This window comes from Falco biarmicus, chromosome 16, assembly GCF_023638135.1.
Source record: "Falco biarmicus isolate bFalBia1 chromosome 16, bFalBia1.pri, whole genome shotgun sequence".
Classification (NCBI taxonomy): domain Eukaryota; kingdom Metazoa; phylum Chordata; class Aves; order Falconiformes; family Falconidae; genus Falco; species Falco biarmicus.
This window is the reverse complement of record NC_079303.1, coordinates 2,714,295-2,734,384: the sequence shown is the minus strand read 5'-3', so window position 1 is coordinate 2,734,384 and position 20,090 is coordinate 2,714,295. Positions and strand designations below refer to the sequence as shown.

Here is a 20,090-nt window from a genome sequence, read left to right as displayed (position 1 = left end):
CTGCCTGGATCGCCGGGGGACGCTGGCACGCAGGAGCATCCTCCCCTCGGCTGTGCCCCTGTGCCCTCCCGGCGCTTGTGGCTCCGTTTGGGGTGGGATGGTGACCCTGCCTCCGGCTTGGCTTCCCTGCAGGACAAGAAGCTCATCAAAGCTTTCTTCGACGTGCTGGCGCACCCCCAGAACTACTTCAAGTACACGGAGAAACACAAGGAGATGCTGCCCCGCTCCTTCATCAAGCTCCTCCGCTCCAAAGTCTCCAGCTTCCTCCGGCCTTACAAATAGCCCCCCGCACCCCCACCGCCAAGGAAACCCTCTTCTCCCTTCCTTCTCCTTTCCAATTTTCTCCTTCCTCCGCTCGGCTCCAGCAGGACCACCGCCTCTCACCCTGCAGAATGTCCCCCCACGATTTCTCCGCTGCTCCCCGCAGAGCCAAGCCCCCATCCCGGGGGGGATGCTCCGGTCTCATCCAGCTGCCGGCGAAGCCACTCCTCTCTTCCAAAGCAGCTTCTTCGTTTTAGGAAACCAAAGCACCGGTCCTTTCGCCGTCCTCTGTCCTCCCTTTGGATTCCTTTACGCCAGGTCTGTCCCCGTTCTACCGGCAGCCCGGGACGTCGGGGGGGTCACCGTCCTTCCAGCCCCCACAGCTGGCGCCAGCTGCAGCCCCACCGAGCCCTTTCGCCGAGGAGTGCAGGAAGGTAACGCCGCATTTATCGCAGCGCCTGGGTCGTGGGTATCGGCATCAGAGATCGGGGGAAAAGATTGTTCAAAAGCCTACTTGATTCAAAAGCAAATTTAAAGGAGAGATCGGCAAAGCACGCCAGCGAACAGCAACCGTGGTGGCTCCAGTGGCCGTCCCGCTGGAGAGCCGCGCTGGCGCTGGGAGGAAAGCACAGCCAAGCCACATTCCCGGAGAACAATGTCTGGCTGCACGGGAGAAAACAGGGAGCAAAGGAGAAGGACTTTCAGCCGGGTTCATTTTTATTTTTTTTCTCCCCCCCCCCCCCCCTCCAGACACTTGTGCCAAGAAACCAGACTTTCTTACAAGCTCTGCCAAAGAGTAACTCAGAAAAGCAAGCTTTGTGAAGAGCAGGAGTAAATGTTTGTGCACTAGGATATCCTCCTTTCTACCTTTTCATATGTATTAAGTGCAATCATTTGAGTCTTCTTTATATTATTTAGAGGGAAGTTTTTTTGGTTTTTTGTTTGTTTTGTTTTTTTTCTACTAGAAACGACGATATTTATACCTGCCTGAGAAATGAGAATGTGCGTCTGTAACAAAAACCCCCACCCACCCAAAGTGACCCCAGCCCTGGGCTGCCGCTGACCGGCGGGATGGCGTTTTCAGGCCTTGCAACCTTTTCTGCTGCATTTGTCCCCAACAAAACCCCCTGTTTGGGGAGGGAGACGGTGCCTCTCCAGCTCGGCATGTGATGGATGGGGTGTTTTTGCGGGGGGTCTGAGCATCCCGGTGTGCCGGCGGAGGAGCTGGAACCGCCGGAGTGGCTGCGTGCTGTCGGGATGCCCCGTTTGTGGGTGCAAACCTCTGCCCTGTCACCTGCTTGTCACAAACTGTTTTGCTTCCCTGCAGGGGCTCAGGGACAAGCTGAGACCTGAGGGAGACGGGGGGCAGGTCCTGAGGCAGGGTCCCGGGGGGCAGCCTGGGAGGAGATGGGACCTGCCCCTCCGCTCAGCCCCAAACTCTCTCCCCGAGGCGTGGAGAGCCCTGGGGGGGCAGCCATCCCCCCTCAGCTCTTCCCCATCCCTTTGGCTCCATCCCTCCACGCATGCCCATCCTGCTGGGGTGCTGCCGGAGCCCCTCCCCGGGGAGTGGGATGCGGATCCTGGGGGACCCCGTCCTGCCACTGCCCCTTCACTGCCACCTGCCCTTCCCAGCTTCCCAGGCAGGCACGGCTGGGGACAGTGGCCAGGTCGATGTCACCGACGGGTTTGTCCCCCAGCATCTTCACTTGGCTGGACAGGACCCCTGGGGACAGGCGACTGCTGCCACCGGTCATCCCTCTTCCTCCTCCCTTTCCAGCCCCGCCACCAGCTCTCGGCTGTCACCTCCCCATGCTTCATCCCCATCTTCATCCTCCCAAAGAGCCAGGGCTAAATGTGGTCGCCTTGCCTACGGCTTTCCTCTTGGCAGGTCCCCTCCCATCCCTGTCACCGCTCGACCTTCACTGTCCCTTTGACCACATCTGGGCCGAGCCTTGCTCTTAACGAACCAATAATTTATTGCTCTGCACGTCCCACCAGGTCTGTCCTTGCTGAAACCAGGAGGCAGCTGCCGGTGCCCGCGTTTTCCCTCCTCCGTCCGTGCTGCTCCAGCGCCCCGGCAGCTGGTGCTGGGCTCCGTGAGGGGCTGCGGGCTGGGTGAGCGCTGGCACAGGGGGCTGAGGTTTGTCCCCAAGATGCGTCGGTTGGAAAAGTCTGTCCTGATTCATCCCAGCTGTGGATTTACCCCTCCTGCTGCCCGGCTCCCAGCCTGTTTGGAAGCTCGACATCTGCGGGCTGAGCTGTTTGTCACTTGGTTGGTGTCTGAAAGCAGCTGCTTTGATGCACAAAAGCTGTTGTAGGGATTTGGGGGGGGGGAGTTTATTGCTCTGGGGCAGTCGCAGCAGAGCAGTGACCGTTGAAAGGGTCTTTCATATTTAGAAGGAAAAAAAAAAAACCAACCAACCAACCAAACAACAGCGAAAATAAAAACAACCCAGGAATGACTAACCCCGCTGCGGCGGCCCCGGCGCGATGCAGCCACTCGTGCTCTGAGTTTATTAATTCTTTGTGATTTCACGACGGGGCGGCCGTGGCCGTGACCCTGCGGGGCACTGGGGCTCCTGGAGCCTCGGGGTGTCCTGCTTGCCACCGTTGTGGCTGCACTGGCCACCTCCGCTCCCCTAAAGCGGGTTTGGAAGGATGCGCAGCACATCCCGAACAGCCAGACACCTGGTAACGCCTCCTCCTTTCACCAAATCTCCCAAATAAACCCCCAAAAAAGGTCCACGGGGCCACCAGACACCCCTTCCCCTGCAGCTCAGCTCCTCCACGCCCACCCCTGCAACTCAGAAAGGGTTTGAAGGGCTGAAAACTGCCGCCTCAGCCACTTCTCGGGGGTATTGAATGTTTTGATGCGGTGAACAGAAATAAGGGTTGTTGGGTGGTTTTTTTTTGGTTTGGGTTTGGTGGGGTTTTTTTTTTCATGTTGGAATATTTATATCTGCCTTTTGCAGCGGGCCAGGACTTACCATCTCCAGGAAAAATGATTAATGAGAAAAGATGTAGTTCATGAAGTTATTTGCACTTGATTAAAAGAAAAAAAAATGTATCTGAACTTTGTACAAAGAAATGTTTGCATTTTGTATTGTCTTTTTTTAATTATTAAATGGAATTTCTTGGTGTTGTGTTGATCTTTCAAAAACTGGCCCTGACGCTTCTTTTAAAAGTTTCTAACAGCAGGATCCGGAGCCTTTTTCATTGTTTTGTTCCCTCAGATGCTCAGACAAGCTCTTCTCAAGGGCACGGGGGTTTTTTTGTTTCCTCCAGAAGCTTAAGTCCTACACACTTCCATAAGCTCACCAGTCACTACACAACCTATTTATATATGTTAATTAGACGCAACGTAGCTCAGTTTTGGCCCAGAACGTGGAGCTGGACAGGGACTCGCTCAGAGGGAAGCAGAAGGGATGGGAAACACTTTACCTTGCCCCCGAGCTGAGCTGCAGCTCAACTCCCAGCACCCTCCATTCCCTGCATCTCTGGGTAACTGGGACCAGCTGGAAGATGCCCATCAATACAACTGGGACCAGCTAGAAGATGCCCATCAATACAACTGGGACCAACTGAAAGATGCCCATCAGTATAACTGGGACCAACTGAAAGATGCCCATCAAGACAACTGGGACCAGCTAGAAGATGCCCATCAATACAACTGGGACCAGCTAGAAGATGCCCATCAGTATAACTGGGACCAGCTAGAAGATGCCCATCAATACAACTGGGACCAGCTGGAAGATGCCCATCAATACAACTGGGACCAGCTGGAAGATGCCCATCAAGCCCTCATGAGCTGCTGCTGGGCAGGACCCCCGGCCCCACTCGCTGGTGGCTGTGGGGGCAGCAGAAACCTACAAACCCCAGTGCCCCCCGCCCACTCCCCCGAGCAGGGAGGCTGCTGGGACTGGGCAGGTCTGTGTGCACAGTGGTGACCGCAGCACCACGAGGCAAGTGTCCCCTCTGCGGGTGAGCTGGGGCTGCAGCACGGCTGCCGAGGGTCCTGCCCACGCCACGCGCCTTCTGCTGTGCTCAGCACCACAGTTCTGGGCATCCTGGGTGCGAGCGGAGCTGGTCCCCGCCCTGCTCTGAGTGCAGGATGAGGCTCCTTCCCTCAGAAGCTCTGAAACTCTGCTTGAACTCACACCCCTACCAGCTCCACACAGCACTCCAGCCCTTTCTTGCTACAAGGGAGCAGCTCCTCAGCAAACCCCAGCAAGTGTTGGAGGAACACAACCAGCCACGCAGCTGTAGGTGTCCTAAAAATTTATTGCTGCCTGACTAGTAGAGGCGCTGGGGCTTCCCCATGGTGCTCTTGATATACAGAGCACGCACGTTCTGCCAGTTCTTCTTCAGCAAGGACACCAGGAAGTTGATGGCCAGGTGGATGTTGTAGACCAGTTCGTCCTCTGTCATCTTCACGTGACCGACGGCCACAGCCAGACACAGCACCTGGGGACAAGGACACCAGCGTCACTCACACAGGCAGAGGTTTTGTGGGGAAATCAAAGGTCGCAGCCAGGTGGCTGCCTCTGAAGTCATTAAATTATCTCGTGTTCTGTCAGCTGGACATGACTTCTCCAGCTTATCCACGGCCGTTTCCCCAGAGCGCGCTGTCTGGCACATGGCTCCCGTGAGCACATCTGGCCACAGCTGGCCACCACCTCTGAACAGCAGCTTGCTCCCTCGCAGCGCAAAGGTGAGCTGGAGCAGGCAGGGAGGGCTCTGCCTCCCAGAGATGGGGAAACCGGGAAGGGCGCGAGGGGAAGGCGGGCACGAGGGGAAGGCGGGCACGAGGGGAAGGCGGGCACGAGGGGAAGGCGGGCACGAGGGGAAGGCGGGCACGAGGGGAAGGCGGGCACTAAGCACGCCATCCTGGAGCGGGAGCAGACCTCTAGTTTAGCTCTGTGCCCACGCCCTGCTCATGAGGCGGCGCTGGCACGTGCCCTGCAAACCGCTAACCCGGTGCGGCACAGGCTGTTAGCTCCAAACTTTGCTGCTAAGCGCAGCGCCAGCTTCGCTTTTTATTTTGGGCACCAGCCGCCAGCCCTTTCTTTCCGCACACAAGACTCAGAGAGGCCAAGCCTCTGCCCGCCAGCCTCCCCGAGCAGCTTGTAATCCAATGTTCCCCACAGGCTGCAGACAAAAGGATTTACGAGCGAACTGACAGGCAGAGTGTCAGGACATCGTTAGCTCAGTTCCTTAAAATGCTCAAGCATTTGCAAACTATCAGATTTGCTGTGTCCTCCCAGTTGTTGTGCCTGCAGGGCCCGTATCAGCTGGAGTGCAAAGATGCACCTCAGCTAGCAGAGCAGTTAATTCTTAATACCCATGAGTCACATTTAGAGCGCTGACACGAGATTAAAATGCCTGAACGGGGTTATTTTGGTTTTAGGGAGTCAGCTCGCCTTGCCATCGCTTGACAGCCAGAGCAGCTATCTGCAGCCCCGCTCCGAAGTTCACTTGCAGAGTCAAGTCCCAAACTCGCCTCCTGCCGTGTGCACAGACCCGTGGGGGCCCACCCTGCCAGTGTCACCCGCTTACTGTGCCAAGTGTTAATCATGCCTGATTGTGCTCCGCATTGAAACACTGAGATCATCTCATCATCATCTGCTCTAACATCTTTCAACAACAGATAAATTGCTCCTCCTTTCTACCCAGCAGCTGCACGGCTCCTTCCCTTCGCTACAGAGATTGTGTCCCCGGCTGCTGTTTGAGGAAGACACTCGAGGGACACCTACAGCCCAGACCGCGGATCGCAGCCACGGACAAGTGCCCCCCCCCCAGGAATAACCCTCAGGTAGGTAGCTGTCCTGGAGAAGAAAAGCTCTGCTTTACCTTCTTCATCTGAAATTTGATGGTAGATTTGACCTCGTCAACCTTGGCCACCAGGTTTTCATTGTGGGTGAGGAGAGAAGGGAATTTGCCGGCTTTGTTCAGGCCTGGACCCAGGATTCGAGGAATCTGCTTGATCAAGGACTCGGAAGCCAGGAAGGCATCGTACTTCTTGGCTGTGAGGAGAGAATGTAGGTAAGGACGGACTCTCTGCTCCTACACCGAGCCCAAAACTAACCGTTCTGCCGAGGGAAGCGGAGCAGCGCAGCCCCAACACATGCATTTGAACGGTCTTGGCTGGTTCCAGTCCTGTCTACATGAACCTAAACTGGTTTTACTAATATATACCAAGTTACTTGTCAGAACAACCGAACCCACCAGGACCCAGCTTTGCACCCCAATGGCACGCTCTTAACTGTACACAGTTCATTTCCCTGAAGAAACTGGCATTTGTGGAGCCACAGGTGACAAGATGCGCATAAGGGGAGGATGGTATCGCCCAGCTTTGAGAGGCTGAGCCAGGAGCTGTGGTGTCCTATGTCACTCCCTAACTGCCTAGGGTTCCATGGCTAATTATGGATTGAGTGGGAAGTTTCTCTTGCCTACCTACGATCTGTATCAACATGACTTTGACTTTAGAGGGAGGAAAGGACTTAATCTCTCAACAAGTGAAAATAAGCAAATTTCATTCCATTCATGGACTAAATCAAACTTTTGCCTCAAGCTTTTCTCTGCTTTTGCTGCGCTCCAGCTTGCTGACCAGGAAAGCGAGGAACACCAGCTGAGGGTGAAACTTTCAAAGTCAGGAATGTTTTCCTGTATCCCTCCCTTCTTTCTGGAGTGCAACCAACCTCATTCTTGGAGGGCTGACCTGTCAGACCTTCCATACTGTAACAATTTGTTGGTTTTTCTGGGGAGCTTCTAGGCCAATTTCTGTACTTCGGGCCGACTCTGGTCAGCTCTCTATTCCCTGCAGTTACCCACAACACGGAAATCTGAGCGCAGAGAAAACTGTCCCGCTGACCCTGCCCTCCCAGGTCAGCCAGGGTACTCAGAGCCCGATCCACACCACCACTCACCCAGCTTCTTCACCAGCTTCTTGTTTTTGTTGAGTTTCTTCAGAGCTTCTATGTCCATGTGAGGAATGTCAACGGCTTTGGCCTCATCGCAGTGCTGCTGGTCCCCAAGCAAGCAGACAGAGAACTTGGGCCGCGGAGTCGACTTCAGCCTGGGGGACAGAAGATCCAAACTGACTACAAACCGCCAGCACCACAGGCTTCCACGGGAGCCATCACAGGGATACCTTACCACAGTGCCTGGGAATCTTCCTCCACAGCTTGTAACCTGCCTTCTCCAGCAGGCCGGTGGGGACAGCACAGGGGCCTCCCACACCTCCCCTCATGTTTTAAGACCCAGGGTAGGGGTCCGTCCAGCCGAACCCCCTTAGCTGGGGTGGTCTGAACTACCCAAGCGGTTCAGCACTGCCTCCTGCTGCGGCAGCCCGGCGGTGGGGGCGGGCAGCAGGGCAGGAGCGCAGGCCGACGGCTGGGTGCGAGCAAGAGGGTGGCGAACCTGACGGTGCCGGAGAAGCGCTTGTCCTTCTGGGGGTCGTAGTTCTTCAGGCTGATCTGCAGCTCCACCGTCTCCACAAACCTGAGGGAGGGGGAAGCGGCGCGGGTGAGGGCCCAGCCGGGCTGGGGGGGGCTGACGGGGGACCCCGGCCAAGCGCCAGGGCCTGTGACAGGCTGGGGCCTGCCATGGTGCGGGGCCTGCCATGGCGCTGGACTCTTACTTGCGCTTCTTGGTCTTGCTGCCCTGCAGCACCTCCTTCACCGCCTCGTACAGGGTGTCGCGGGAGACCTTGCTGCTGCGGGGAGGGAAAACAGCGCGGGCTCAGGGCTCACCCGGCCCGGGCCCCCCGTGGAGAGGGGGGACAAGGCCCCTCGGCCCAGCCCCGCCCGGCCCACCCGCGCCCCCTCCCCCCCGGCCGCCCCCACAGGCTCCCGGCGAGCCCCCCGCTACCCGGTGCCGGCCCCGCAGGCTCCCTGCGGGCGCGGATGGCGGCGGATGGCGCGGCGGGCCCGCACTCACCTCATGGCGGCGGCGGGCCGGGACCGAAGGGGCGGGGCGACTACCCCGTGCGGTATAAATATGGGCGGGAATCTCGCGAGATTTAGCCGCGCGACTCGGCCGCCATGTTGGGAGTGGCGGGACGCGGCGGCCGGGTCGGCTGCTCCCCGTTTCTCCCAGCGGGCCGTTCACCGCCATCTCCCCCGCTGTTAAACGAACAGCCGCGGTCTCTCTGCCTCCTGCCTCAGGCTGGCAGGCCGGCAGCCCCGCCGGCGCTCCGCAGCGCTTAGGGGACGCGGTCCCGGCCTCCCCTCAGAAGGAAACGGGATGGAGCTGCTGGGTAAGGAGCTCCCGGGGCGCAGCGCCTCGCTGCTGGGGCAGCTCCCCCCGGTCGGCCTTCAGTGTTTCAAAACCTCCTCGTCAGGGTGACGCGGGCAGGTACCGGCCGAAAGCCCGCGCTGCCCCCCCGCCGGGAAGGGCCTGGCCCCGGGCGCTGAGGGCACGCGGTGCCCGTGGCTTCACTGCTGGCACTGCGCATGCGCTGCCCCCGCGCACGGGCCGCCCAGCGTCTCGCCGTCCCCACGCGGCCCAGCCAGCCCAGTTCCGGGGGGCGGGACCGCGGGGCCCCGGGACCTGAATAACGGGCTGCGGGGGGCTGAGCCGCGGCGGGGAGCGCTGTCCTATGCGGGTTGCGGGGCGCGGCGAGGAGGGCCCGGGCACCGGCGCATGGCGGTTAGGCGGCGGACTCGGCCCCGTCGGGGTTCAGCAGGTCGGTGTCTGTGATGGTGGGGGAGGTGGCGGCTGAGGAGCTGCCGTTCCTGGAGAGCTGCTGCCGCCGGTTCCCTGGGTAATAACACGGGGGGAGCCCCGGCGTGTCTCCCCGGCGCCCCCAGGGCAGCTGGGCCAGGCCTGCCCCGCCGCTTCCCTCAGGGCACGCCATGGCGCCAGGCCCCGTCCTGTCCCCAGCCCTCCCTGAGGCGGGTCCCCTGGCACCTCCTGGGTGGCTTTGCACCACAGCCTCCACCTGGCTTTCCTTAGCGCCTGTCCCATCCCTTCCAGGGCACGGCGGACCCTCCAGTAATGCTGATAGACCACGGCTTGCATGGCAGCCGTGGCAGCTCAAAGGGGCCTCGACTGCCCAGCCACCCTGCTGGGACAGAGCCTCTGCTGGGAAACGAGCTGCAGTGTCTCTCAGGTGGTGCCAGCCCTAAAAGCCAGCAGAATCTGCTGGAGTTGGAGAGGAGCTATCGCATGGAGAGATCGCTTGGGTCAGAGGGCACTAAGCGTGGCACAAAGCCTGGCTGCACCCCTGGGTACTGCAGTGACAGACAGAGCGGGCAGACTTGTTCCTGGAACTGAAAATGATAAAATATTGGGCTATCTCAGAGATTAGTCATCAAGAATCTACTGCAGCTGCTTTTAAAGATAATCTGTCAGCAGAGTGCCTCTTCAGCGAAATGTACTTGTGGGGTTGTGGATGTTTTAACGTCATCTGCTTATGGCCTGAAATTCTGTTCCTCAGAAGCCTGGGAATTGGACAGGGGAGGGAGGAGAGGGTGAAGATGCTTCCAGGGCAAAGCTTATAATCTTGCCCCTGTCTTTTGCAGTACAGGACACCCTCAGCCTGTAGGTTCAGACTTTAAAGTACTCGGAAACTTTTCCTGCAGATCGTTTGGAGGTTGGGAAGGGCTCGAACATGGTACTTACACGATCTCTAAAAAGAGTCTGTCAGCTCACTGGCTTGATAAAGCTTTACCTTATATTTGTCTGTGGAATAGCTAGTTAGCCCTGCCTTCCTATATGGGAAGGGTGCATCTTTCATCCAGTTTTATTCTTTATAATGTCCAAAATAGTTTGCCATTCAAGCCTTTCTTAATGTGCAAAAGTGAGTAGACATATGTTGGGAGAAAATAAAATCTGAATTGTTCTTTTTATTTAAGGTTTGCAACAAAGAAGACAACTCCCCGGTCCACAAACCTCTTGCTCTGGGTCCCAGTGCTCTCTGTGAGCACGCTGAGTGAAGTGATAATTCATGCCTGCAGACCAGTCATCAGGGCAGGATGGAGAGCTTGGGCTTGCAAGCAGTGACCCTTAGTGACGGGACGACAGCCTACATTCAGCAGGCTGTCAAAGGTAACGGATCCTTTGGGCTGCAAAATCAAAAAGTCTCTTGATCGATTCTGTGAAATGAAAGTCAGATTTATCAAAAGTGCTCTCGTGGCGCACAAGCTATCGTACATCTTGTGTGGTCCCTTTGTATGGGAAGCTAGCAACTATCTGTTAGATTTGCACAGAAGAGTGATGCAGCAGAAATAAAACATGCCTCTGGCTTGAAAATAAAGCTTTGGAGGTGGGAGAGCTGTTGCTGTAGAAAAAAAAAAAAGGTTCTGCTCAGACTAGTGAGTCCTGTTCCTTCTGGGACAACTGGGGAAATGGAGGTCACGCTATGGCCTGCAGGACTGTTCAACCAAAACTTCCCCTGAAGCTAAGCAGGATGTTTTACTTCACCGAGATGCACAGAATTTGGTTCACAGTAGTGCTTTTCTCACTCAAAGGTGTGCTGAGCTTGGAGTTGGTTAACTGAAGCAGTATCGGTGCCAAATTTAATACCTGTCCTTATTTTGGTGTTTGTGAAGGGTTCCTTCCTCCGCTACCCACTGTTCCTTAGAAAAGGAATGCACCGTTTCCCAGCCTGTGGAGCAGGATGGTTGAGTTGCAAGGCTTCATGTCCTGGGGATTGCTCCCTTGCTTTCTTTTCTGTGCTAACTCACTGCAAGTTTATTACGTGAGTGGAGCTGGACTATCTTGAAACCACTAGGTTTTGTCACCCCCACCAAACATTGTGCATCAGGTGAAAGCAACATGCATTCCTCATGTTCCAGTGGGATAGAGCAATGCTCTGCATTTTGATGCTTTGCATCAAATAATTTTGTAACTAAACCATGGTCACAGGGTTACTCAGGCCATTTTAAGAATCCAGTCTTCACAACCCATCAAGGTTATGCTTTACCCAGAATGGTCAGGGTTGGACAGGACCTCTGGAGATGATCTAGTCCAACCCCCTGCTAAAGCAGGTTCTCGTAGAGCAGGTTGCACAGAGCCACATCCAGGTGGGTTTTGAATGTCTCCAGAGAAGGAGGCTCCACAGCCTCTCCGGGCAGCCTGTTCTAGTGCTCTGTCACCCTCAAAGTAAAGTTGTGTTTTGTCATATTCAGATGGAGCTTCCTGTGTTGCAGTTTGTGCCCGTTACCCCTTGTCCTGTCGCTTGAAAGAGACTGAAAAGAGCCTGGCCCAGGCTTAAAGGATTTTAGATCCCTTTAGGTGCTGTAATTTTTTTTCCAGAGGGTAGATCCTCTGCCAAAGTAGAAGAAAATAAATCTCAAGGCTTTTGCTGGTGCCATTAAAAGCTCCCAGTTGATTTTATTTATTTTTTTCTATCCAGCACAAGTATAATTGCTTTCTGCTTTAGATCCAAAACGCTTAGCACGCATCGTTCTTTCTGCTTCTTGGCTTACAGAGCTGTGAAGGGCAGCTTGTAAACAAGTGATGACTGAGGTTCTTTGTCTTGTATCCTTCTGTCTAGGAAAGGGAAGCTCCAGTATTTCTGGAAGTTAAGTGCCTCTATGACTGTTCAGGAGAAAGCTTGATAAATAACAGCCTATAAGTAACAGTTTTGCTATCTTCTGTGGGACTGGTTTCCTTGTGAAGATGCGGTAAAGGAGGCACCTCATGGGACCAGAAAGACTGGACTCTGCAGGCAGTGCTGATGGCTTTTTTTTTTTTAAACTGTTTCAGGTGAAAAGCTGCTTGAAGGGCAAGTCATTGAACTGGAAGATGGGACCACAGCTTATATCCATCAGATGACAGTTCAGAAAGGTGAGGACCATATATTCACCTCTTTCTTTTCAGAAGGACTTTGTTAGGTGTAACTGCAATTGTCTGTGTTCCAATAGTCGGACTCCTAAATTAGCTCTGGCTAAGAAGTCCATATAGGTGTAGGTTTGGTTTTTTTTTTTAGTGCCCATGGTTTTGAGGCTGAATGAGCAAGGACATAGATTTCCTGCAAAGTTCTTAGCAATCTGACCAGACAAGTTTGCAGGTGGTGTAAGCAAATGTTTGAGTGTTACTTCACCTGTGGGCTCTCACAGCTGTCAGTCTGACAGCTCACCAGCCTACAAGCAAGGCCAGTAAGCTGTGTGCTACGTTTGTTCCAACTGCAGAGTGCAAACGAAGTTTGTTTCATGTGGGAGAAGTTGGACAGGAATTTCCTCTGAGCTATGAGATAACATATTACTTCTGGAATAAGGTGTCTGGGGGTGAGGTTGGGGATGGTTGGAAGCAATGCCACCTTGGTCATTGATCCATCAGCCAATGTCACCTCCAAAATGAGGTAACATTAATTAATCTGAGAGGTGATGGGAATCCATTTCATGTGGCAGGCACCAGAGTGGTACAGAGGAGTCCTCCCTGACCACAGTAAGATGTAAAAGGGCAGGTAGAAAGAGCTCTGTTGCTTTGGGCAGTCCTTCCTTCACCCTCCCAAGTTCCTGGTATGCCACCTCCCGTTTCTGTCCTTAAAACGTTGCTGGAAATCCACTTTGTATGCCTGGCTTTGCCCATTTCCTCCTTTCATCGTCTTTCTCTGCCTCCAAACACACATGCACAGTGAGAGGAGTTTTCCTTCTCACCCCTGCTTCCCCTGCCATGGGATGCTGGTGTTCCTCTGTACACACCCCTGTGCCAAAGCTGTCCTTTTCTGGGACAGAATGTGGCATTTTGGAATTGGTGAGAGACTCCATTACCCCAGTGAGCTAAAACGTGTGGTGAAGCTATGCAGGATGTCTTTAAAACCTGATAATTCCTGTTGGAAGGGCCCAAATGGTGTCTGAAAACCTGTAACTGTTGTTGACTTTCAGTGCAAGCAAGCAGCCCTGCTGTGTCCTCTTCCGTGGGCAGGAATACTGCTGGGTTCAGGAACTGGTGCAGCATCCCCTCTGTTCCATCTGAGTCTTCCAGTAAAGTGTGTGGATTTTTTTTTTCTTTTCTTTTAGAGTCTGTGGCTTTTGAAGATGGTCAGCCAGTGATGCTGGAAGATGGCAGTATGGCCTACATACACAGCACAATTAAAGGTAAAGTGTTCCCTGTTCTTCCCTTGGCAGCTGGAGTAGAAGCTGCTGAAGGGCCACAGATTTCCTGTAGGTAGCCCAGGGAGATGAAGGGTGCCTCATACTCAGCAGCTCTTTTACATTTGATTTTTGTTTGTTTCCTCTTGCAGAAAGTTATGACCCCAGCACCTTCGAGACCATCCAGCTGGAGGATGGCTCCACTGCTTACATACATCATCCTGTCATCATCCCACCTGGCAGCACCATCCTGGAAGTGCAGGTGGAAACTGGGCTGGAGGAGTTGGCTGGAGAGGAGAAAGGTGATGCCTTTGATGTCAAGACTGTGGGTGCATTAGAGACGTACACCAGTAAGGTGAGGACGCGGTGCTTCTTTCATGGTTTGCCAGCAGCAGTGAGGGGCTGGTGTAGTAGCTCACACTTGGCCTGTGGTTTAAGTGTCCTCCATTAGTACTTCTGTATATTTGGGTTTCAGCTATGCCACCTTTGAGAAGAGAAACTGGAGAGGGCTCCAGTGAGAGTGCCACCACTGGCAGGTGGCTGACAGTTAAGGACCTAGAAGGGGGCAGCTCCTGCTAGCTAGTTCCTGGAGAGTGCTGGGCCTGCCACCCTTAACCTGCTGGAGGCACAGATTTGGGAAATGCAGAGAGCTGCTTGTGATACAGCTTGGATTGGGTGTTTTTATCCTCCTTTGTAGGTGTTTTCTTTGTTTGCCTGACTTTTTTGTAATGCAACCTGGGTATGATGTTCTCTTCCAGAGGTGGTTCAGGCAGCAGATTGAAACTAGCCTTTCGCAGGTCAGGAGTGGCTAAGCTATGGCTGCTGTTCCCCATGTCGACAGAGGCCTCAAAACCCCAAAATAGCTTCATATCCCAATGTGTTGTCATTGCCCTGCTCCATCTGAATGTCTTGGGTGCTGCCATTTTCTCCCACCTTCATGGTGGTGTGTGAGAAGGGGCTACCAGGGGTGTGCTGATACAGTGCTGGGCTGGGCGGCCTTAAGTTTTGCCAGTGGAGACCTTGCTGCTGTGGTAGGATCGGCCTCCTCTAGCTTTCTGGAGGAGGTGTGAATGCCTTCCTGCTTAGTTTGCTCACCTGTTCCACACTGTGCAGGGAGGCACAAGCAGTGCCCACGATTCTTTACTCACAGGTGTCTGACGAAGAAGAGGAGGAAGTGACAGACACCTGCCATACGAAGAGTGACAACTCCAGCAATGTCCCTTCCCAGGTCTGTGTTTTTCAGTGATGCATTTCTCAAACTAGGATGAACTCCTCTGGGGGCAGAGCACTTTGCCAGCTAGTAATTAAAAAAGTTTTGTGGCTTCTCTGCAAAGTTAGCAAATATATTAAGCTACAAGTTTTACAAATGAGCTAAGTGAAGCGCAGAAGCAAGTTACATGTCTGAGAACACCCAGTGAGTTGGGAGGTGACAGTGGGAAATGCTGGTTCCTGGACCCCTGTCCCATCACCTGGGTTGCACCGTGTGTGTACAAGCTGAGTTTGTAGGAGCATGGTTTTGTGAGGATCGCCGAAGGAGTGTAGATGTATATAGCAAGGAGGGTGATTATTTGTGAGGGCTTTGCACAGCCTGCGGTAGTGGCTCGCTGAGTTAATATCTGTATGTCTCTGGGCAGGATCTGCAGGAAGAGGAAGTGCACAGCAGTGAAAACGGGCAGCAGGTCAGCAGTAAAGCTTTCCGTTGTGGATACAAAGGCTGTGGCCGGCTCTATACCACCGCCAACCATCTAAAGGTACGGCAGGTACCACGCAGTCACACGGCGTGAAGTCCAGACGTTTCCCCATGTTCTAGTGCCAGATCAGAATGGTGCTATACAAAAGGCTTGGCTCCCCAGCAGATCCCGATGTGTTAAATGGCCAAGGCAAAATTCAACAGAGAAATTCAGATTCTCTCCACTGGCTAAATTCCTCCACACTGTCTTCCTTCCTCCTTGTCTTGGACCTCATTTTAGGGACCTGTTCTTTCTTTTCTCGAGGTACATGAACGTGCTCACACAGGTGACCGGCCATATACCTGCGTCTTCCCAAGCTGTGGGAAAGGATTTACTACAGGTAACAATTTCTCTTTTGAGCAAATTTTGTTTTCTGTCCAGTCCCAACCACTCTTTGAGTATCAGCCCCGGCTTTTTTCCAGCAGACAAGAAGAGGCATAGCTTGTAGAACCTTCTGAAAAGAAAATGCAGCATGGGAGACTCGATTAGCATAGAATGGTTCGGGTTGGAAGGGACCTTAAAGACCATCTAATTCCCACCTCCTGCCATGGGCAGGGACATGTGGCACAAGCCCAGGTGGCTCCAAGCCCCGTCCAGCCTGGCCTTGAGCACTGCCAGGGACGGGGCACCCACAGCTTCTCCTGGCACCCTGTGGCAGCACCTCGCTGCCCTCACAGCAAAGAATTTCTTCCCGATGTCTAATCTAAATCTACCTTCTTAAACTGCGAACAGATTAAAGGGGTTACAGGAAGAAGCTGAGGTGGTGGTGCTGGTGTGAGGCTGTTTGGGTGTTTCTTCCCCTTCCGCTTTGCAGGCACAGGATGGACATTCAGAAATGCGTGGAGAGGCAGTACACAGCTTGCCATATTATTTCCTTCTCGTTATAAAATGAGTTGTGGTTTCTTTCCTGAACAGGGTATAGCCTGAAGAGCCACATGAGAACGCATACCGGTGAGAAACCGTACAAGTGCCCGGAAGACATGTGTAGCAAAGCCTTCAAAACCTCTGGTGATCTACAGAAACACATTCGGACCCACACAGGTGAGCAGTGCCGGAGGAGAGCTGAGCTGCCCATTGAAAGGGTCTCCAAGATAAAGTACAGCTTCAGCCTTTGTCCAGGACAGGCCTTTTTGTGTCTTGGGTGGAGCAAGGCAGAATTTAAGTTGTCTTCAGACGGAAGTAAATGGCTAGTAGAAGTAGTACTAGGGAGTCTCGATTCAAAGAGCAGAGCAAAAGGAGTAGGGATGCCAGCGTTGCTAGAGAAAAATGTGCCAGCAGTTGGGTCTGGTCCGAGGTCTCATCGTTGTAATACTACAGAGTGAAGGGACACAGGTGTCCAGGGCGCTCCAGGTAGCTGCGTTGCAGCAGGACTCTCATGCACGTTACTCCGTCGTTGCAGGTGAGCGTCCCTTTAAGTGCTCCTTTGTGGGCTGTGGCCGCTCTTTTACCACATCCAACATCCGCAAGGTTCACATGCGAACGCACACAGGCGAGCGGCCGTACATGTGTCCTGAGCCCAGCTGCGGGAGGGGCTTCACCAGTGCCACCAATTACAAGAACCACATGAGAATCCACACAGGTAAGAAGGGGAGGCTGCACGGACGGCATGTGGCAGCGGGGGAAAAAAAATCTGTGGGACTGAAATGGGCATTTCCAGGCCAGGCATTGCAGGGGCAGCATCCTGGGGGCAGCCAGGGAGTTAAAGGAAATAGGAATTGCTTGATTTGGCTGATGATTGTTCCACTGGTCACCTCCAGCTATGTGTTCTTGATGGGGAATCCCTTCCCAGAGCATGAGGAGGGTGAGTGGGTTAAGTTCTGCTCTGTGGCCGCTGCCCTAGGAGAGAAGCCGTACATGTGCACTGTGCCAGACTGTGGAAAGCGCTTCACTGAGTACTCCAGCCTCTACAAGCACCACGTGGTCCACACGCATTGCAAGCCCTACACCTGCAATAGCTGTGGGAAGACCTACCGCCAGACCTCCACGCTGGCCATGCACAAGCGCAGCAGCCACGGCGAGCTGGAGGTCATCGAGGAGAGCGAAGAGGCCTTCTACGAACAGCATCAGCTGGAGGGTGAGCGACCCCTCCTCCATCACCTGCAGCAGGCTTGGGACAGGCCATGTGGCAAAGGGGAGAGAGATGACAGCGAGAGCTTGTAGCTGCTCATCTCTCTCAGGCCCAGCTTTGTGCTGTGGCCTCCTGCCTCCCCCAGATCTGTGTCCCAGATGAGAGAAAAGGGCTCCCCATGGTCCTCGGGGTATGTCATGGGTTGGGAACAGACTTCTGCCTGTTCTGTAGTACAGGGAGAGGTAAAGACCGTTTTTCCCAGGCCAGCACCGGGCTCTTGTCATCATGATCTTGGTCTCCTGTGCTGGCCCCTTCAGGTCCCATGGTCAGGTGTGTGCTTTCAAGTTCCAGCTAGCACTTCTCTTACCCCTTTTGCTCTTCCCTTTCCCTGACTCAGCTGCTGCTACTGACAGAGACTTCCCCGACAACAGCAAGTGTATTGCTTTCCTGTCGGAGTTGGGGGCTGAGGAAGAGGAAGATGGCATGCTTACACACGTCTCGCTTATCACTCAGGGTGGGACAGAGCCGGTATGATGCTGACAGCCTCCAGCATGGGGGAGAGAGCAGTTACCTGAGTGAGATTCTGCCTCTACTCAGCCTTGGTGTTCTCTTTAAGGCTTTTTTTCCAGTGTAAAACAGACCCTGGGTCTTCATGGGCTCTTGTCTGTCATGAGGGTTCCCTCCTTACAGCCTTACCCTACTGCTGCAGTCTTGATGTGGGGGGTAAAGAACCTTCTTGCTGCACGGGGTCTTGCAGGGCTTTGCCGAGGCTTGCATGCAGCGCCTGGCAGCCCCCACCTCCCAGACAGCTGTTGAGAGGCAGCTCCCAATCTCTGCTGACACAAGCTGGATTTGGAGATTGTTTTTTTCATTGTTTGACTATGGCAGTGCTTTTCTTGTACTTCCCTCCACCAGCTGCGTGTGTGCTGACTGGGAAAAACTCCCTTCTGTGGCACGGGGCAAAGGAAACAGCTGCCACGAGGAATGCTTGTTTCCTCTTAGTCTGAGATGTTCCCTGCTGCAGGGATGCACAATCTGTCCCTTCAGGGCCTGGAGAGAAGACGCTAAATCAGAAGGAGAGGTGTGGTAGAAGGGGGAGGGCTGGAGACCTGAGGTCTGCGAGTTCTCAGTCGATTCTGTCCCTGACCCTTGACAAAGTCCTTGGAGTTCTTTGTGCCCCGGGCCTTGCATGCAGAGAGAGTATTTCATCCTTTCCGAGACCTTTGTGTTGCTAAAGTCGGGAGTTGCATAAAGCTTCCTGAGCAGCCCTCCTGGCTGAGAGCATCCCCTGTTGTCTCACCCAGGTCAGCGTGTTGCAGAAAGACCTGCAGGCCCTGGGCAGTGCCATCAGCATGGTGACGCAGAGCGGTGCCCTCGCTGTGCCCAGGGAGGAGCTGGCAGGTGATGACACACACACCGTGACTGTGACCCACACCGACGGCGCTGAGATGCAGCCGGTACGCCCAGAACTGGGACCTTCCCTTTACCCTGCAGAGAAACAGCCTGCTAGAAGGGAACTGCCCTGGCTTTTAAAACTTGATTGATTTTGCTCTTGACTTTTTCTAGGTTACCATAGTCACGTCGGGGGCAGTCATGGCTGAAGAATCTGCCGCCACATCCCTCTGTCATCAGCAGGTGGCATTGGTGGCTACCACCAACGGCACCCACATCACAGTGCAGGTACCACACAGCTCCTGCCACCTTCCCCGTCATTCCCCATCCACCCACTGGCTTCAGCGCTTACCCCCTTGCTCTGCTGCGTCGCCTTTTGCCCAGGGTGCTCGCTCCTTAATCCCCAGGTGCCCTGTGTACAGAGGAGAGCAGGGACATGCTCCGTGGATGGCAGAACGCTCCTTTGTAAACAGCCTTTCCGCGTCACAGCCGTCTCTCTCTCTGCTTTGCCCCTCTGCTTCCTACCTGTGTCACCCACTGCCGATCCCTCACGCCTCCGTCCTGCTGGGTGGGGGCTGCCCTGAGCAAGCCTGCACCTCCTGAGCCCACTTTTTAGGAGGACAGTGTTATCTCCCTCTCTTTCCTCTAGCTGGAAGACCAGCCGAGCCTGGAGGAAGCCATGAGTATGACCACAGTAGCAATCCAGTACGAACCTGTAACGCTCGACGAAGCCTTGGCCGAGAATGGATGCTGAGACCCTGCAGAGCCTCCTGAGCAGGGAGAGCAGGCAGCACGAGCCTGTTTTCTGCGGGAATGTTGGGAGCTGCAGGAGCCTGACCCACTGGTGTGTGGAAGAGATGCAGTACACGAGCGAGGGAAAGTATCCGAGACCAGTGGGCAGCGTGCGCAGCGCGCAGGCAGTGAGCGCTGGTACCGGCAGCGTTGAACTCCCAGAGCGACCCCGTGCATCCATGGAGGGATGCTGAAGATACTTGGCTGCTGCCTTCTCCTTGAGCCTCTGCTGTTTCCCTGGGCTCTGAGCAGCAACTTTCCTGCTCCTTGCCTTGGGCACCAGCTCCCTCTTGTCTGGAGGAGATGGCAGGTTTTGTCTTCTGGTATTTTATTTCTCGATGCCTAAGATTGCCAAGATCTGCCAATCTTCTGCTGGAGAGATGGAGTCACGGAGATTTCGGCAGTCTCTGAGAGCATAGAATATTTTTGGAGAGGTAATTCCTGCATTCTCCCTCTAGGAATGGTCCCATAGCTCCCCTTTCCTGCCCACCCCTCCAGATAAGGGGCAAGGGGGTGGCATATGCACAGAAGCAATAAAGCCCCATCCAGGCAAGCCCAGGCTGTCCTGGGCTCCGTGGCTGGAGAGGTGACCGGTTCCTGACGCTGAAGCAAGCGCGCGGGCTGGCTCCGACAGCCATTCTCCCATCCCTTTATCACACTCTGCTCTCGAGCAAACTTCCCTGGCAGAGCAAAGTGCTCCCTCCACCAAAGCCAACCAGCGCTTGTCAGGGGCTGAGCTAGACTTGGATGTAAAATACTGAGTTGAAATAAAAACAAATTAAAAATTTCTTTTTTAAAAAGCAGCAC

The 20,090-nt window shown here is 54.5% G+C and overlaps 3 protein-coding genes across 5 annotated transcripts in view; 2 read left to right on the top strand and 1 right to left on the bottom strand.

Moving 5' to 3' along the window:
- SCUBE3 (signal peptide, CUB domain and EGF like domain containing 3) overlaps positions 1-3,399 on the top strand; it is a 38,913-nt gene extending 35,514 nt beyond the window's left edge. Inside the window, exon 23 of the mRNA XM_056361378.1 lies at positions 133-3,399. Coding sequence (XP_056217353.1) covers positions 133-282 — 150 coding nt within the window. The 3' untranslated portion in view covers positions 283-3,399. The remainder of the gene's footprint in view (positions 1-132) is intronic.
- A 1,123-nt stretch (positions 3,400-4,522) lies between these two features.
- RPL10A (ribosomal protein L10a) lies at positions 4,523-8,333 on the bottom strand. The gene is made up of 6 exons (XM_056361384.1): positions 8,200-8,333; positions 7,901-7,975; positions 7,681-7,761; positions 7,188-7,336; positions 6,112-6,284; positions 4,523-4,725 (listed from the first exon to the last, which is right to left on the bottom strand). The coding sequence occupies exons 1-6, from the start codon at positions 8,202-8,204 to the stop codon at positions 4,555-4,557; spliced, it is 654 nt and encodes a 217-aa protein (XP_056217359.1). The 5' UTR covers positions 8,205-8,333; the 3' UTR covers positions 4,523-4,554.
- A 52-nt stretch (positions 8,334-8,385) lies between these two features.
- Positions 8,386-20,086, top strand: ZNF76 (zinc finger protein 76). Of its 3 annotated transcripts, none has more exons than XM_056361382.1 (15): positions 8,386-8,518; positions 10,119-10,311; positions 11,974-12,054; positions 13,230-13,307; positions 13,454-13,656; positions 14,452-14,529; positions 14,936-15,052; positions 15,296-15,371; positions 15,947-16,072; positions 16,431-16,610; positions 16,872-17,105; positions 17,497-17,627; positions 18,404-18,556; positions 18,666-18,779; positions 19,141-20,086. In XM_056361382.1, exons 2-15 carry the CDS (start codon positions 10,239-10,241, stop codon positions 19,243-19,245), a joined length of 1,749 nt encoding a protein of 582 aa, XP_056217357.1. In that variant the 5' UTR covers positions 8,386-8,518; positions 10,119-10,238; the 3' UTR covers positions 19,246-20,086. The 3 variants fall into 3 exon arrangements, with proteins under 3 accessions (XP_056217357.1, XP_056217355.1, XP_056217358.1); XM_056361380.1 differs by lacking the exon at positions 8,386-8,518 and adding an exon at positions 8,792-8,947; XM_056361383.1 differs by lacking the exon at positions 8,386-8,518 and adding an exon at positions 9,797-9,877.
- The last annotated feature ends 4 nt before the right edge of the window (positions 20,087-20,090 follow it).

What these genes read in the sequence shown, in the direction of transcription:
- ZNF76 (XM_056361382.1), top strand. Translation starts at nt 10,239, where the DNA reads ATGGAGAGCTTGGGCTTGCAAGCAGTGACCCTTAGTGACGGGACGACA. An exon ending in CATTCAGCAGGCTGTCAAAG is followed by an intron (nt 10,312 to 11,973) that starts GTAACGGATCCT and finishes AAACTGTTTCAG; the next exon opens with GTGAAAAGCTGCTTGAAGGG. An exon ending in CGAACAGCATCAGCTGGAGG is followed by an intron (nt 17,106 to 17,496) that starts GTGAGCGACCCC and finishes TCCCTGACTCAG; the next exon opens with CTGCTGCTACTGACAGAGAC.
- RPL10A (XM_056361384.1), bottom strand. An exon ending in GAAGCTGGTGAAGAAGCTGG is followed by an intron (nt 6,285 to 7,187) that starts GTGAGTGGTGGT and finishes CTCTCCTCACAG; the next exon opens with CCAAGAAGTACGATGCCTTC. An exon ending in TCAAATTTCAGATGAAGAAG is followed by an intron (nt 4,726 to 6,111) that starts GTAAAGCAGAGC and finishes CCTTGTCCCCAG; the next exon opens with GTGCTGTGTCTGGCTGTGGC.